This window comes from Ursus americanus, chromosome 28, assembly GCF_024610735.1.
Source record: "Ursus americanus isolate L20-20 chromosome 28, mUrsAme1.1.p, whole genome shotgun sequence".
Classification (NCBI taxonomy): Eukaryota; Metazoa; Chordata; class Mammalia; order Carnivora; family Ursidae; genus Ursus; species Ursus americanus.
Genome location: NC_142154.1, coordinates 720,290 through 734,145, shown reverse-complemented (window position 1 = coordinate 734,145; position 13,856 = coordinate 720,290). Strand labels below are relative to the sequence as shown.

The 13,856-nt window shown below is 63.5% G+C and overlaps 1 protein-coding gene across 2 annotated transcripts in view; it reads left to right on the top strand.

Moving 5' to 3' along the window:
- RASGRF1 (Ras protein specific guanine nucleotide releasing factor 1) overlaps positions 1-13,856 on the top strand; it is a 95,558-nt gene that overhangs the window by 56,801 nt on the left and 24,901 nt on the right. Inside the window, exons 13-17 of one of the 2 annotated variants that reach the window (XM_087856575.1) lie at positions 1,079-1,161; positions 6,357-6,605; positions 7,315-7,371; positions 9,476-9,849; positions 12,499-12,624. In XM_087856575.1, coding sequence (XP_087712701.1) covers positions 1,079-1,161; positions 6,357-6,605; positions 7,315-7,371; positions 9,476-9,849; positions 12,499-12,624 — 889 coding nt within the window. The remainder of the gene's footprint in view (positions 1-1,078; positions 1,162-6,356; positions 6,606-7,314; positions 7,372-9,475; positions 9,850-12,498; positions 12,625-13,856) is intronic. The other variant, XM_045804467.2, reaches the window with a different exon arrangement.

Genomic DNA, 13,856 nt, shown 5'->3' with positions numbered 1-13,856 from the left:
AATGCCAGAAGAGCGAGGCAGGTCAGGGTAGCGCGTAGCGGCCGTCTGCACTCTCTGCGTGCTAACACGTGTTCTCGGGGCTCCCAGCGCGCCCCAGAGAAAACCGGGAAACCAGAAACTAGGAAACAGTGCTGATACCAGCGGGGGCCCTCCGCCCTCCCCCAGGTCCCCCGATACCTCCGGGGACCCCTGTCCACGGCCAGGCACCCTGCCTTCGCTGCTGCTGATAGAACCAGAGCTGAAGGGAGCCTCCGAGCCGGGAAGTGCAAGGAGCAGGAACTCTCCTTCTGACAGACCCCCCCCCAAAGAACGGGGGCCTGGCCTTGACGGGACACTGTCCCCCACAGACTGGATGGGCCTCCCCCTGGGCCAGCCCCTCTGCCAGCTCCCCCGACACACGCGTCCTCAAAACCAGGAGATGCTGAGATGCACCGGCGGCAAAGATGTGAAGGCTGGGGGCGGGGGCGGGGAGAGGTAAAAGGACCCCCCCAAAGGTGTACTTTTCATTTTAGGGGTACTTCTTATTCAAAGCAGACTGTGGATTTTGAGTTTTTCCGAGGTGGAGTGAAACGTGGGCATCTGTTGCCCTAGTGACGGCAGCCTGGCCTCTCCCAGACGGGGTTTTTAATGTGGAAACCGTCTGTGGCCCCAGAGTATGGCCATGGCTGAGCAGAAAACCCAGGGTGCGGGACCATGTGCGCAGGGGCGTGGAGGCTGATGCCGGCCATGGCGGGCCTGACCTGGCCCTTCACGCCAGACCCCAGAGGTCAGCAACAGAGCACCCAGGGCGGGCGCCCCTGTTGCCAACAGCCCAGCTAGGCTGGCATCATCCCCGCTTCCAAGTTAGGGACAGGAAGGCCCAGGGAGGTCAGGCCAGTCCGCAAAAGGTCGCTGCAGTAGGAGCTGGCCTCTGGTGGGAGTGACGGGAGGCTGCGGCCCACCTGCCTTTGCCAGGACGACGGTCCCACGTGAGGACCCCGTGTCAGGCTGGGCCCGCGAGCTTTCCCTGGGCACAGCTGCGGTGGAGCCCCGGGTGGCAGCCGCGGCTCTGACCCTGGGGCCCCCTCTCTGCTTCTAGTGTGTGGATAACATCCGGTGCAACGGGCTGATGATGAATGCATTTGAGGAGAACTCCAAGGTCACCGTGCCGCAGATGATCAAGTAAGTACCGCTGCGGGCTCGCGACCCGGACACGGACACGGTCATGGCCGGCGGGCTCGCGACCTGGAGATGGCCATGGCCACAGCCACAGCCGGTGGGCTCGCGACCCGGACACGGACACGGTCACGGCCGGCGGGCTCGCGACCCGGAGACGGCCACGGCCACAGCAGGGCACAGGGTCCTCCAGCCACAGGGCTTCCGGAGGCGCCAGGCTCCATCTCCAGGGCTCGGGGGCGTCTGTGTGCTTGTTTGCTTTAAGTTAACATGTATTTGAATGAGGACTTCAGCTCCGTTTTTGTTGTTTTTAAAACGTGGATTTTTGTGGTCGGCTGTTTAAATGGTAACAGGATGAAACTTTATGCGTTAATTTTAGTAACTATTTTCTTTCCAAACTACAAAATGAGAACACTTCATAAACACGGGCTCCGGGGCCACGGTGTTTGTCCGAGTGACCGCAAGGGCCGGGGGGGAGGGGGTGGCCATCCGCTGAGCCCGCGGTCGGAGTTCCAGGGCTGCGCCAGGCCTGCTTCTCCACCAGCGGACGTGCTCTCCTGCCCCCGCCTCGCCCTCCTTCCTGCCCCATCCGGGTGGCCCCGCGGCTCTCCGGCCTCTGTCCGGACCTCTGACCTCGGAGCCTGGGCGGTGCCGGGACCCGAACCTGGAGGTGTGGGTCTGGGGGACCCGCTGCCTATGATGCTTCAAGGGCGCGCTCGGGGAGCGACAGGTGCATTCTTCAGCCCGGTGCGTGAAGGCGCCACACCCGGCCCCACGGTGTGGACGGGTCCGGGAAGCCAAGGCAGGGTTGGTTGGATACCAAGCGAGGTATCGTTGGGCTCCGTGAGCGCACAGTTGAACGTCCAGCGCTGGCGGGATCGGGAGGAGGGCCTGACCGTGAAGGTCCCCGGCTGCGGCTGTGTGCGTGATGGCGGACGAGCCGCTAGGTGTTTCTGAGCTCAGATGTCTCACTTGTAAGTGGGAGAGGATGACCCCTCCCTACTGGCCTCCTGGGTTTGTCGTCTTGCGTGGGGGTAGGAGGAGGCCGCGTCTGTGGTTTTGTGTCCTGGACAGAGAGGTAGCGTTGTTCCTGCGGTTCGGGACGAGGCTGCCCACGACCCACTCGGGAGGCTCACAGAACGAAGCCCAGCGTCCCAAGGCGGTCCTTGCGCACCGTGGCGCGGGCCGAGCCCGTGTTCCCGAGCAGACGGGCGGGCCTGAGCCCCGGCGGCGGGAGCGCAAAGCCAGCTGAATTCCCTCGGCGGCGCTGGCGCCCTGACTTTCTCAGATGCTGCGAGGCACAGGGTGGATTTGTTCTGACGAGAAAATTACAGTCCCGTGTGGAATCACGGTTAAACGTGTGGCGGGCGCCCACTCGCTTTCTGCCCAGGACGCAACATGGAGGCGGCAAAGTGAGCTAGGTGTCACCCGTGAAGGAAGAATAGCGAGTTCTAGACTCTGACAGTGACAGAGGAAAGGGAACGTCCACACCGACGTGGCCATGTGAGGACCTGCCAACCCCAGGCTCAGGCAGGAGTGGCTGTGCGCGGTGTCCTCGTCCTGCGAGGGCCGGGGGAGCAGAGCAACCAGGCCTGGTCTCTGCCCTCACTGATCCGTTAGTGAGAGAAACGCTCGTGAGTCTGAGAGGGCCCAGAGGCGAGTGGCGTCGGCCCCTGGCACGGTGGGGAGGATGCCCCAGAGAGGGGACGCCAGAGCCGACTGTGAGGATGCTGGAGGGGAAGGGCGCTCTGGGGGGAGGGAACAGCGTGAACAAAGGTGCAGAGGCAGGAAAACGTGTGTGCGTTGGGGATGGTAATTAGCCCCGAGGGCGGCAGGACCGCAGAGCCACGTGTCGTGTGGGAGGTGACCGGCCTCCCCGTTCACTGTCAGACCCACTCGCCCAGACGAAGGTCCTGCGACAAGAAGGCTCACAGACCCCAGGAAGGAGCTTATTCACGGTCCAGGGCGTCGGTTCTGAACGTGCGTGAGGAGCGGGGACTGAGACGGCCAGCGGCCCCGGCTGGAGTGGATGTCACACTTGGTTACACGGCACTGGCCCCCTCAGCCTTCCCCGCCCGTGGTTGGCTGCGAGGACCAGCGTGGAAGCCTGACCGGGTGGGCCCACCTGCGGAAAGCCCCTGGGCCGGCCGCACACCTGCAGTCTTGGCCGAGCCGTCCCGGCCGATGTGCCTGGCCCCAGGCAGCGGGTAAAGGGCCAGATGGGGTATCTCCAGGCATGAGCACGGGGTGTCCCCGTGCCTCGGGCACCTCGTGTCCTGAATGTTTGGTGTCCACCGGGTCCTCCCATCCTCTGCACGTTCAGCACTCGTACGCTTCGCTGAGTTCGTGTGTGTCCGCGTGTCCCACACGCCGCTGGCTCCCTCCTCTGTCCTGCTTGGAGGTTCCTCTATTTTGCACGGCCCGGTTGGGATTTCCTACACGATCTGCAGCGTGAGCGACGGGGCAGAGCAGGGCAGGAGTCAGAGGAGGGTAACATGACAGGCGAGGAGTCAGGCTCTCCACCGGCCGGTAGCAGGAACCCCGGTCGCCGCTCTGACAGGGAGCGCGTGGACACTGCAGGCCTGTCTGGATGGCCAGTGGGCAGGGGTCGTTCCCTGTGTCTGTGCCAGGAGCCTCCGCGCTCCTGGCACAGTCCCCACATCAGACGGAGTCAGGAAGGTCCTGATTCGGGGTTTGCAGTACAAAGAGGCGTGACGTCCCGAGCTGCCTCCTGATGCGGCCTGTCGGGCGCTCTGGCGCGTGGATGCTGGTGGGCATGGGCGAGAGGAGGGTCCGCAGCTACGCAGAGCTCTGAGGACTCTCACTGCACCTGCCCCAGGCTCCAGGGCGCTACAGCGGCCCCAGCGTGTGGCCTCAAGGACGGTGGCCTGAGGTGGCGCGCCCTCCCCGGAAGCCCAGCTGCCCGGCGACGCCCGGAGGCGGGATGCGCTTGGAGCTCCCGTCCAGAAGCGTGGACGAGAGCGAAGAGAGAAGCCGGGCTGAGCTTACAGTCGGGACTGCTGGCGTCGTTCCCATAGGGCCGGCAAAGGCCGGGCACACGGTCCGAAGCCACGGCAGACGCTGCTAACGGCCACAGCGCTCTTTCCGGCCGCCCGCGAGGGAGTCGTCGGAACAGGTGTCCCTTTGGGGCAGTCTCCCGTTTTACTGGCAGGAGCTGAAGTCCAGGATGGGGTTGCACAGTGGACAGAGGCCCTGTGACCGACAGTGGCGGCCAGTTCGGAACAGAGGAGAAGGGGGATGGGGGGATGTCCAGCCTTCTCTACCCGTCCAGACGCAGTCCAGATGCAGAAGGAGCCCGAAGAGAAGGTGCTAGAAGCAAACAGCTGCCAGAGGGGTCCGGCGGTCCTGGTGAGGATGCCGGGCCAGGGCTGGACACGCTGGGGCCCAGGCGTGGAAGGACGGAGACGTCCCCCCACCATATCCAACATGGAAGGTCCCAGAAAAGCGGGTAGCTCCTGCTGGGATCCCACACCATGCAGCAATCACTCTGCCCAAAGGTGCGGGACTCTGGAAGGTCCGGTCCAGGACACCTGCCCAGCCCTGAGGGTCTTACTTTCAGTCAGATACCTGAGGCCCAGCATCTGCTGCTGGCTGAAGACCCACCCTCGTACTCCAACAGGCAGCTGAGGGGGAGTCAAGGGAGGCAGGACCTCCCCTGCGGAGGCCGGCACGGTGAAGGGACGGGGGCTGCTAGGAAGCCCCCTCCACCCCCGCCCAGGCTGGAGGTTCCTCGGCAAGGGCTGTGGCAAGCTGGCTTCATCCTGAGCCGAAGGGAGGACAGCTGTGGGTGGGCTGCCAGTGGGAGAAATCACAGGTAGGAAAACATAGTCGGATTGTCAGAAAACACGAGACTCCAGGGACATAACTCAGCGATGTGCTCCGTCTGCTGACTGCCGCCCCTGGGGGCTTGATCCTTGTATGGCTCTTAATTTTGATTGGTGAGCTCATTTTTCGGGGGATTTATCTGTGACGATCTTGCAGGCCCAGGCGGCCCAGTGCCCTGGGGGGCCCACAGCCTGGGACTCCTCTTCATAGCGGTTGGGGCTCCCAGGCCACGACGTGGTACGTGTTTGTATTTCCAGGCCACGGAGAGAGCACATAGCACGTTCTCAGGAGACTCTGTGCCCCGTCCTCCCTTCCCCGGAGCCGGGGCTAAACCAGGACGCTCACCGTCTCCCTCTCCCAGTGGGTAGATTTTTTCGAGGCCACTGTCCAGGGCCTCAGCCGTCTGTGGGGGTCTCACTCCAACACCCTCCCCCCATCGGGCGCGGAGCCCTGCCGTTCCTTATGGAAACCCGAGGGGCTCCGTATCCAGCAGCCAATGCCCCAAAGACCCAGAAAGCATCAACTGGTTTCCAAATTCCTCTTCATTTTTGGCCACTAGCAATTTCCCTTACGGCTTTTTAGCCTCTGCTCGGTTTTTCCTGAGGTGTAATTCCTGTAGCATAAAACTCAGCGTTTTAGTGTGCAGTTCGGGATTTCAGCGCGTCAGTGTGTTGGGCAAACCTCACCGCCGCCTGATTGCGGAAGTTTCCATCATCCCAAACGCCCACGTGTGTCAGCGGTCAGTGCCTCATCCCCTGGCGGCCGGCGCCTGCTGTCTGTGTCGGTGGACTTGGCCGTTTGGGACATTTCATGAGAATGAAGACATACGGCATGCGGACTTTGCTCCTGGATTCGCTCGCTTGGTGTGTCCTCGAGACCCGCGGCGCTGGGCCCTTCCCCGTGCGCCGTGCCCTCTCCAGCCGAGCGACCCTCCCCACGTGGACACACCCCGCCTGGCTGTTCTCTCGGCCGCGGGCGGGCCCCGGGCGGCCTCCACTTCGGGGCGGTTACGAACAGAGGTGCCCTGAACGTGTGCGGACTGACCCCCCTCTTGTGATCTCAGCAACACGTTACTTGTAAGTTTGTTAAGTTCTGTCCAGAATTTCTAGGAGTTTTACGTCGCGTACGTGGGCTGTTGCCAGGAGCTAGAACCCGCGTCCCGTTCTTGCTCCGTGTCGCCCTCCCGCGCTTTGCTTGTCCCCCAAGTAGGCCAGCCAGTCCTCCGGCAGCCCGTCCTCCCGCCCGTCCGCCCATCCGCGGCTGTGGCGCGTCGGGGAGACTGCGACGGCTCAGGAGACGGTCGTGGACTCGCGGGTCCAGACCCCGTCTCCCCGTGGCCCTCCCTCCCTCCGCAGGTCCGACGCCTCCTTGTACTGCGACGACGTGGACATCCGCTTCAGCAAGACCATGAACTCCTGCAAAGTGCTGCAGATCCGCTACGCCAGCGTGGGGCGGCTGCTCGAGCGGCTGACGGACCTGCGCTTCCTCAGCATCGACTTCCTCAACACCTTCCTGCACTCCTACCGCGTCTTCACCACGGCCGTCGTGGTGCTGGACAAGCTCATCACCATCTACAGGAAGCCCATCAGCGCCATCCCCGCCAGGTGGGCAGAGCCTCCCCCTCCCGACGGCCCCGGGCCTTCCAGGCCGGGAGGGAAGCCGAGCTCGGGGTTCAGGTGGCTGCAGAGCCTGCGACCTGAGGCGGGGGCGGGGGTGATGTGGGCGCCCCAGGAACCAGCCAGCGCTCTGCACGGGGGCCGGGAGGGCTGACCGGCCCAGGCCCCGCTGTCTGCCCCTCTGCCCGCGGGCTCTTGGGGTGGGGCGGCGTCTCGAGGGTGCACGCGGCTCTCCCCGAAGCACAGAGCTTCCCCCCTTCCCATTTCAGAAAGAAGGGGAGAGGGAGGAATGACGGGGGGAGGGGTGGAAGACACGGAGAGAGGCAGAGAGCCTCAGCCCTTCCCTGCCGGGACCCCACCTTGCTGTGGAGAGAGGGAGCCCCGTTGGGCACACGCGGGCTGGTGCGGCGTGTGGAAGGCAGGCCGCCTTGGCCTTACGTCAAGGCCACCCTTCCACCCCAGCGCCACAGCACAGCCCTGCCTTTGGGCCAGCCGGGATCCGGAGAGGCCCGGAGGCTCGCCCCCGGGCCCCAGAAGTCTGGGGCTGATGGGGGCCTGAGCCAGGGCCCTGGGTGGTCATGTGCACTCGCGGGCCCGTCTGTGAGTCGGTGTAGCGGGCAGGGTGGCCCTCACTCTCCTTTTCCTCCTGTCCTCCTTGCTGCCCTGCTCCAACTGCTGTTCAACCGCCCACCCCCAGCTCTGGCCAAGCCTCGAGGGGCCCGGTGGGTCACCGCGAGCCCTGGGTCCCTGCCAGGTGAGAACTCTAAGGGCAGGCACAGCCCACATCACAGGGTCAGGGCTAGCCTGGTGGAGGCCTGGGGCCAGCCCCGAGAGCCGGCCTCAGAACCACAGCGTCAGTCCAACGGCCGGGCACCCAACAGAAGCCTTTTACCCCGTCTCACCTGGTAGTTACCCAGGCGAGGCCGGCACGGAGCGAGGCCGTGCGGGAGTGATCCCACGTGGGCCTGCAGCCCAGCTGAGACGCATGGAGAAGGCAGCTAGCAATCCCCGTTCAGCACCAGGACAGCGAGGCCGCGACACGAGGGCTGCCCTGTGGTTGGCCAAGTTCAGGGACCGGATCCAGGCCCCCGAGGGACCTCACTGCTCTGGGGGGACTCATCAGGAAATGGGAGGGACCAGCAGGTGACTTCCTTTTCTGCCCAGACCTCAGTGTTGGATGGGCCGGCCTATCCTGAGCCTCAGAGCCCCGCTGAATGCCCCGCACCCCCTGGGTGGGACTTGGGCCCGAGCCCCAGCTCTGGGGCTACCTGGAGAAGAGCTGCTGTGTCCCTCCTGCTTCCCAGGGCCACTGGGAGGCCAAGCTGCTCCAAACTGAGAGCCCAGGCCGTGAGGAGGGTCAGGAGGCCTGCAGCTCTAACCACCCCTCCCCCTCCCCACCTCTGCGGCCGGCGCAGCCAGCTGCCCTCAGCGCTGCCCCGTGCCCCGGTCCCTCGGGCTGCACACACCAGCGCTCACCGTCTTCCTGCTCTGGCCTCATCAGGGCAGACCAGGTCTTATCTCTCTGCTCTGAACTTCTGGAACCTTCCCAACCCGAGAAAGCTGGACAAACCACCCCAGCCGGGCTGGGTTCCCACATGCAAACTAAGGAGAACTTCCTGGGGGCCCAGAGGTCTGCCCCGCGCAGAACACAGAACAGACACGTTGCACACGTGTGAACGATTATATGTATTATTATGTGCGTGTCACTCGCTGCCAGCCTGGCCCTGAGGGGTGGCCCCCGACATGCAGAGCCAGGGGCACGACCAGGATTGCTGGGAGACCCCACGTTCCGCTCCCTGCCCCAGGCTTGCCCCCTGGCTGGTTGAGCCCCGGGTGGGGGGGCAGAGGACTCGGAGTTTGGAGCCGGGAGGTGTCCTGTCTCTGAGACTCAGCCTCCCCATCTGTAAACACACTCAGGACCTGTGCGGGGGGAGGTCAGAGCACGTGGGGGACATCAGGCCCTGGTGCACGAGAGCCTGCTGCTGGCCTGGAAGCCCACGTCCCCGCCTGGACCACAGGATGGGACACTTGAGCACGTGCGACCTCTGGCCACGGGCCACGTCACCACACCGCCCCCTGCCTGTGTCCACTCACATGCGCCTGCTGAGAGGACCGGCCCAGGTGCTGGGGTCCCAGGTGTGCCGCTTGAAACTGGCTTCGCTGCTTGGGGCATCGAGCCAAAGTGGGACGACCGGCCGGAGTGGGAAAGGAAGGGTTTTCCTTGCAACACGTAGCAAAAACACCAGAGATGTTTCCCAAACCTGCATCCCCCCAAAAACAACCTTTGGGAAGTGTTGGGCTAAGGGTGCATGCCTGTTGATGGAGGGGCTCGCATGGTGCAGAACTCAGCACAGAATCTGGGGCAGAGCTGTCCTGAGCTGGCAGAGCCCAGGTCTGAGCTGAGTGAGGTCACGAGGCCAACGGGGGCTGTGTCCTCGAGTCCCCGCTCCCCTTGATCCTGGGTGTGGGTGCTCAGAGAGGTTTAAATCCTATAAACACGACTCAAGAGCGTGCGCCGGGTCGGTCTGGCCTTTGGAACCGGCACTGGAAGTGGAACCACTGGTTTATTGTCCCTGAAATGATGAGGTTGTCCCCCGCCCGGGAGTGCCTGTCTGTCCGTACCTTCGGGCCCCTTGAGATCACTGCGCCTCGGGGTCTGCTCTGCGATCTCAGCATCTCTGGGCAGCTCCGCACAGTGCGCTCAGCCAAGCGGCGCCGGGTGGGTGTGGGTCCCGAGGTGGACGGGCCCCCCTGTGTCCTGCTGCCCCCGGAGCCCCCCAGAGACAGGGGTCCCCGGGCCTGGGAAGGCAGCCGGGCCCACGCTGACCCTTGGTCTCCGTCCCCCGTCCGCCCCGCAGGTCGCTGGAGCTCCTGTTTGCCAGCGGCCAGAACACCAAGCTTCTGTACGGTGAGCCTCCCAAGTCCCCACGCGCCACCCGCAAGTTCTCCTCACCGCCGCCCCTGTCCATCACCAAGACGTCGTCCCCCAGCCGCCGGCGGAAGCTGTCCCTGAACATCCCCATCATCACGGGCGGCAAGGCGCTGGACTTGGCCGCCCTCGGCTGCAGCTCCAACGGCTACACCAGCCTGTACTCGGCCGTGTCGCCCTTCGGCAAGGCCACGCTGGACACCAGCAAGCTCTACGTGTCTGGCAGCTTCACCAACAAGATTCCGGACGAGGGCGACACGGCCGCGGAGAAGCCCGAAGAGCTCGCGGCTCTCAGCAAACAGAGTGAGTGGACACACGGGCCGAGCCAGCCCTTCGGCCCCCGGCCCCGCCGGGCTCCCCCAGGGCAGGAGGGGCTTGGGGGTCCCCGCCAGAGGGGGGTGGCCACACACGAGTGAGCCCCTCCTGCAGAGAGGGAGGCAGAGACCCGCAGGGCGTCCGACGAGCGGCGCCGTGGTCAGGACGCCTGACGTTGCAGCTTCGTCCTGCGTCCCCTGTCCGTCTGTCCGTCTGTGGGGTGGGTCCCGGGACAGAAGAGGTCAGCAGACCTAGCTCCCGCACCCCGGGGTTCACGGTGCGGCCGAGGAACAGGACCACACACGTCCACGGGGACGTCTGGTGCGCTGTGTTCAAGGGAATTCGAGGGGCCCTGGGGGGTGGGCTGGGGACGCTGTCTGCAGAGTCAGAGAAGGCTTTCTGGAGGGCCCAGAATTCACCGGAAGGAGGGGAGCACATCGGAGCGGGCAAGACCAAAGCAAGGAAGAGCGTTGTGTGTTCAGACACTGCGTGCGGCTCGGTGCAGCTGGAACAGCGGGTGTGGGGACAGCAGAGAGACCAGGAGGGACAGGCCGCCAGCTCCCTACTCTCAGAGCCCTCCTGACCATTCTGGAAGGGCACCTCCTTGGATGGTCGGTCTGGTTCTCTGCCTTTTTTTTTTTTAATTTTTTTATTTTATTTATTTGATAGAGATAGAGACAGCCAGCGAGAGAGGGAACACAAGCAGGGGGAGTGGGAGAGGAGGAAGCAGGCTCATAGCAGAGAAGCCTGATGTGGGGCTCGATCCCATAACGCCGGGATCACGCCCTGAGCCGAAGGCAGACGCTTAACCGCTGTGCCACCCAGGCGCCCCTGGTTCTCTGCCTTAGTTCAGCTCCGGACACGTCCTTGGTGCCCCGGGCGCAGTCCTCGGTCAGCATACGTGCGCGCGCACACACCCACACACACACACACACCTGGGCTGGTTGGAACCCCAGGCCTTGAGGAAGAGCCTTTGAGAAAGACGTTGAAGATGGTCAGGATGTCTCCTCTGTGTCAGGAGGAGGGGAGGGAAGCCCAGGGACCAATGTCACCAGCGACATCTAGCCGTGACACATACAGTAACGCCTGAGCGTCTGTAACCAGGAGGGCCCCAGATGCCAGCCTGTAGGGGCAAAGGACGGGTAACCATCTGACCAAACGCGCAGCGGATCCAGGCCTGTCACATTCCGAAATTTAACACGACTCAGTCCTGAAAAGTGATCTCATAACGGGCTCCTCGACCCGCGATCGAGGGGCCCCTGAACCTGTCTGATTGTGCGCCAAATGGCGTGTGCACGCAGACGTGCGTTTCTAAAGAGAAGGCCTGTCTGGGTCTCAAAACGGTCACGTGTAATTTCACTTGCTTTCCAGCTGGGGAAACTGAGGCCCAGATAGGTTAAGAGTTTTTGACCAAGATCTCATTTCTTTTTTTTTTTTTTTAAGATTTTATTTATTTATTCGACAGAGAGAGAGAGACAGCCAGTAAGAGAGGGAACACAAGCAGGGGGAGTGGGAGAGGCAGAAGCAGGCTCCTAGTGGAGGAGCCTGATGCAGGGCTCGATCCCAGAACGCCGGGATCACGCCCTGAGCCGAAGGCAGACGCTTAGACTGCGCCACCCAGGCGCCCCAAGATCTCACTTCTTTTTTTTTTTTTTTTTTAAGATTTTATTTATTCGACAGAGACCGAGACAGCCAGCGAGAGAGGGAACACAAGCAGGGGGAGTGGGAGAGGAAGAAGCAGCCTCCTAGTGGAGAAGCCTGATGTGGGGCTCGATCCCACAACGGCCAGGATCACGCCCTGAGCCGAAGGCAGACGCTTAACTACTGAGCCACCCAGGCGCCCCCAAGATCTCACTTCTAATAGAATTCATCACTTTTCTCTGAAGTGTGTAAACCGTGAGTCTCCCAAGGTTAGGGAGACTGTAAGTTACTGCCGCAGCCAGGACACCTGGATAGTGACCGGAAGTGCAGGACCGCAGGCGCAAAGCAGGACCCCCCGGGGAACGTGGTGCAGATAGCCACCCTAGCTAGGATGCTTCACGTACGTGCACGCTCACACAGGTGCGCACACGGGCACACGCACACACCTGCACACGCATGCACACGGGTGCACACACAGACGTGCACGCAGACACATGCACAATGCACTCTTGGACACGCACAGACACACATGTACACACAACCATGTGCACACACATGCGTGAATGCACTCACATTCACGCGCACACCCAAGCACACAGAGACATGCACACACACGCACGCGGGGCGTCACAGGGCACCACAACTTGCCGCTCAAGAGTGTGGTCTGTGACCAGCCACGCGGGCATCCCCTGGGGGCGCCTTAGGGACGTGCAGCCCTGCTCCAGACCCCTGAGTCAGCACCCGCATCCTAACAAGGTCCCCAGCGGGGCCCGTGAGGGTCTGCGAAGCCCAGGGAGAAAAGAGCCATCGCGGAGACTCAACGGCCCCCGTGGGCACAAGAAAGGCTCCGACAGCTCCCTCGGCAGATAAAGCTGTCACGCTTCTTTCAGCCGGCAAATCCCAAACCCGCTCTGTTCTGCTTCGGCCGATTACAGGCCTGATTTTCTCAACTAACGACTATTGAAGACACGTGACATTATTTCTTCTCTCCCCCAGGCTCAGAAGTCTCCGTGAAGGAGGAGTCCGATAACGACCAAAACCAGAGTGACGACGGGGACACTGAGGCGTCACCCACCAAATCACCAACGACGCCAAAGTCGGTCAAAAGCAAAAATTCCTCAGGTGCAGCTCAGCACTCGGGAGTTCCAGAAGGATTCCGGGAGGATGCCTAGGGCCGGGGTGGGGCGGTGTCTGGCTGAGTGCAGGCGGGGGGACGAGGGAGCCCGCGTGCAGGGCCACCACCGTGCGTCACAGCCCACAGGGCGACGGCGGGGCTCGAGCACTGGCCGCTGCTCCCCAGCACAGTCACCCCGACTCCGGACCAGGGGGTGCGGCTGACGCAGGAGGGGCCGACGGGGGTGTGGTGTCGTTCCCGGACACCCGGGTTCAGGGGTTTGCCAAGCCCTGGGCCGGGTCCTTTCACGGTCGGGCAGCCCTGTGGAGCGGCCAGGTGGTTCCCAGTTACGGAACGAGGGAGGAGACCCTGGCAGGTGGTGACAGCCCCCGCCCACGCCTGACTCCTGACCCCGAGGGTCTCGGGTCCCCACGCGGTACTCCCCACGCAAGCCCTTGCTCCGCCTCACCTCCCAGGGCGGCCCCTCCTGCCTCCAGCCCACGGACTCCCCAGCTGTCCCGGCCTCCCGGGAGACCCCATAAGACCAGAGTGGCCCGGCCGTGGACCCACAGCCACGGCTCAGCCCCAGCACAGCGCAAGCGTCAGGACTGAGCCTGGAGGTTTCGAAATAAATCACTTGCTCCCTGCAGCATAAGTACCGTGACTTTGTCCTGAGTAGGGATTGCTGCCCCGAGACTGAAAGATGACGTGACAGGGCTCCGGAGTCAGGGTCTACGGCTTGTACCGCTAGAAATCACACGTCATTCGGCACCGACTTTCCACGGTGCACGTAGCGTTTCGCGCAACGCCGCGTACTTGAGGCTGCGTTCCCTCCTCTGACTGTGACTTCGCCGCTCAGAGTAGGTGTTAATGTTCCTACCGCCCAGCGGCGCAGAGGCTCAGAGAGGGTAATGAACGCACCCGAGGCGGCACCGCTCCACGGGCCTCGCGCCACCCCACCACGCCCGTGAGCCCGACAGCGTGAATTACTGGTGTCAGGTGCTGGACGGGTTATGTGTTCATCCCAAACAGGCTGAGAGCGTAAGGAGGCTCACGACGCTGTCCCCAAGCAGCCCAGGCCGGCTGAGCCCCAGGGGGAAGGAACAGCAGAGCTGGATGGGGCACTGGCTGGGGACTTCCAGCAGACTGGGGACAGCTCCGCGGAGAAGGCGGCGGGCGGGGCGGGGGGTTCCCTACCCGAGACCGCCCTGGGGGTGGCACGCCCCCCACTTCCGCCTGC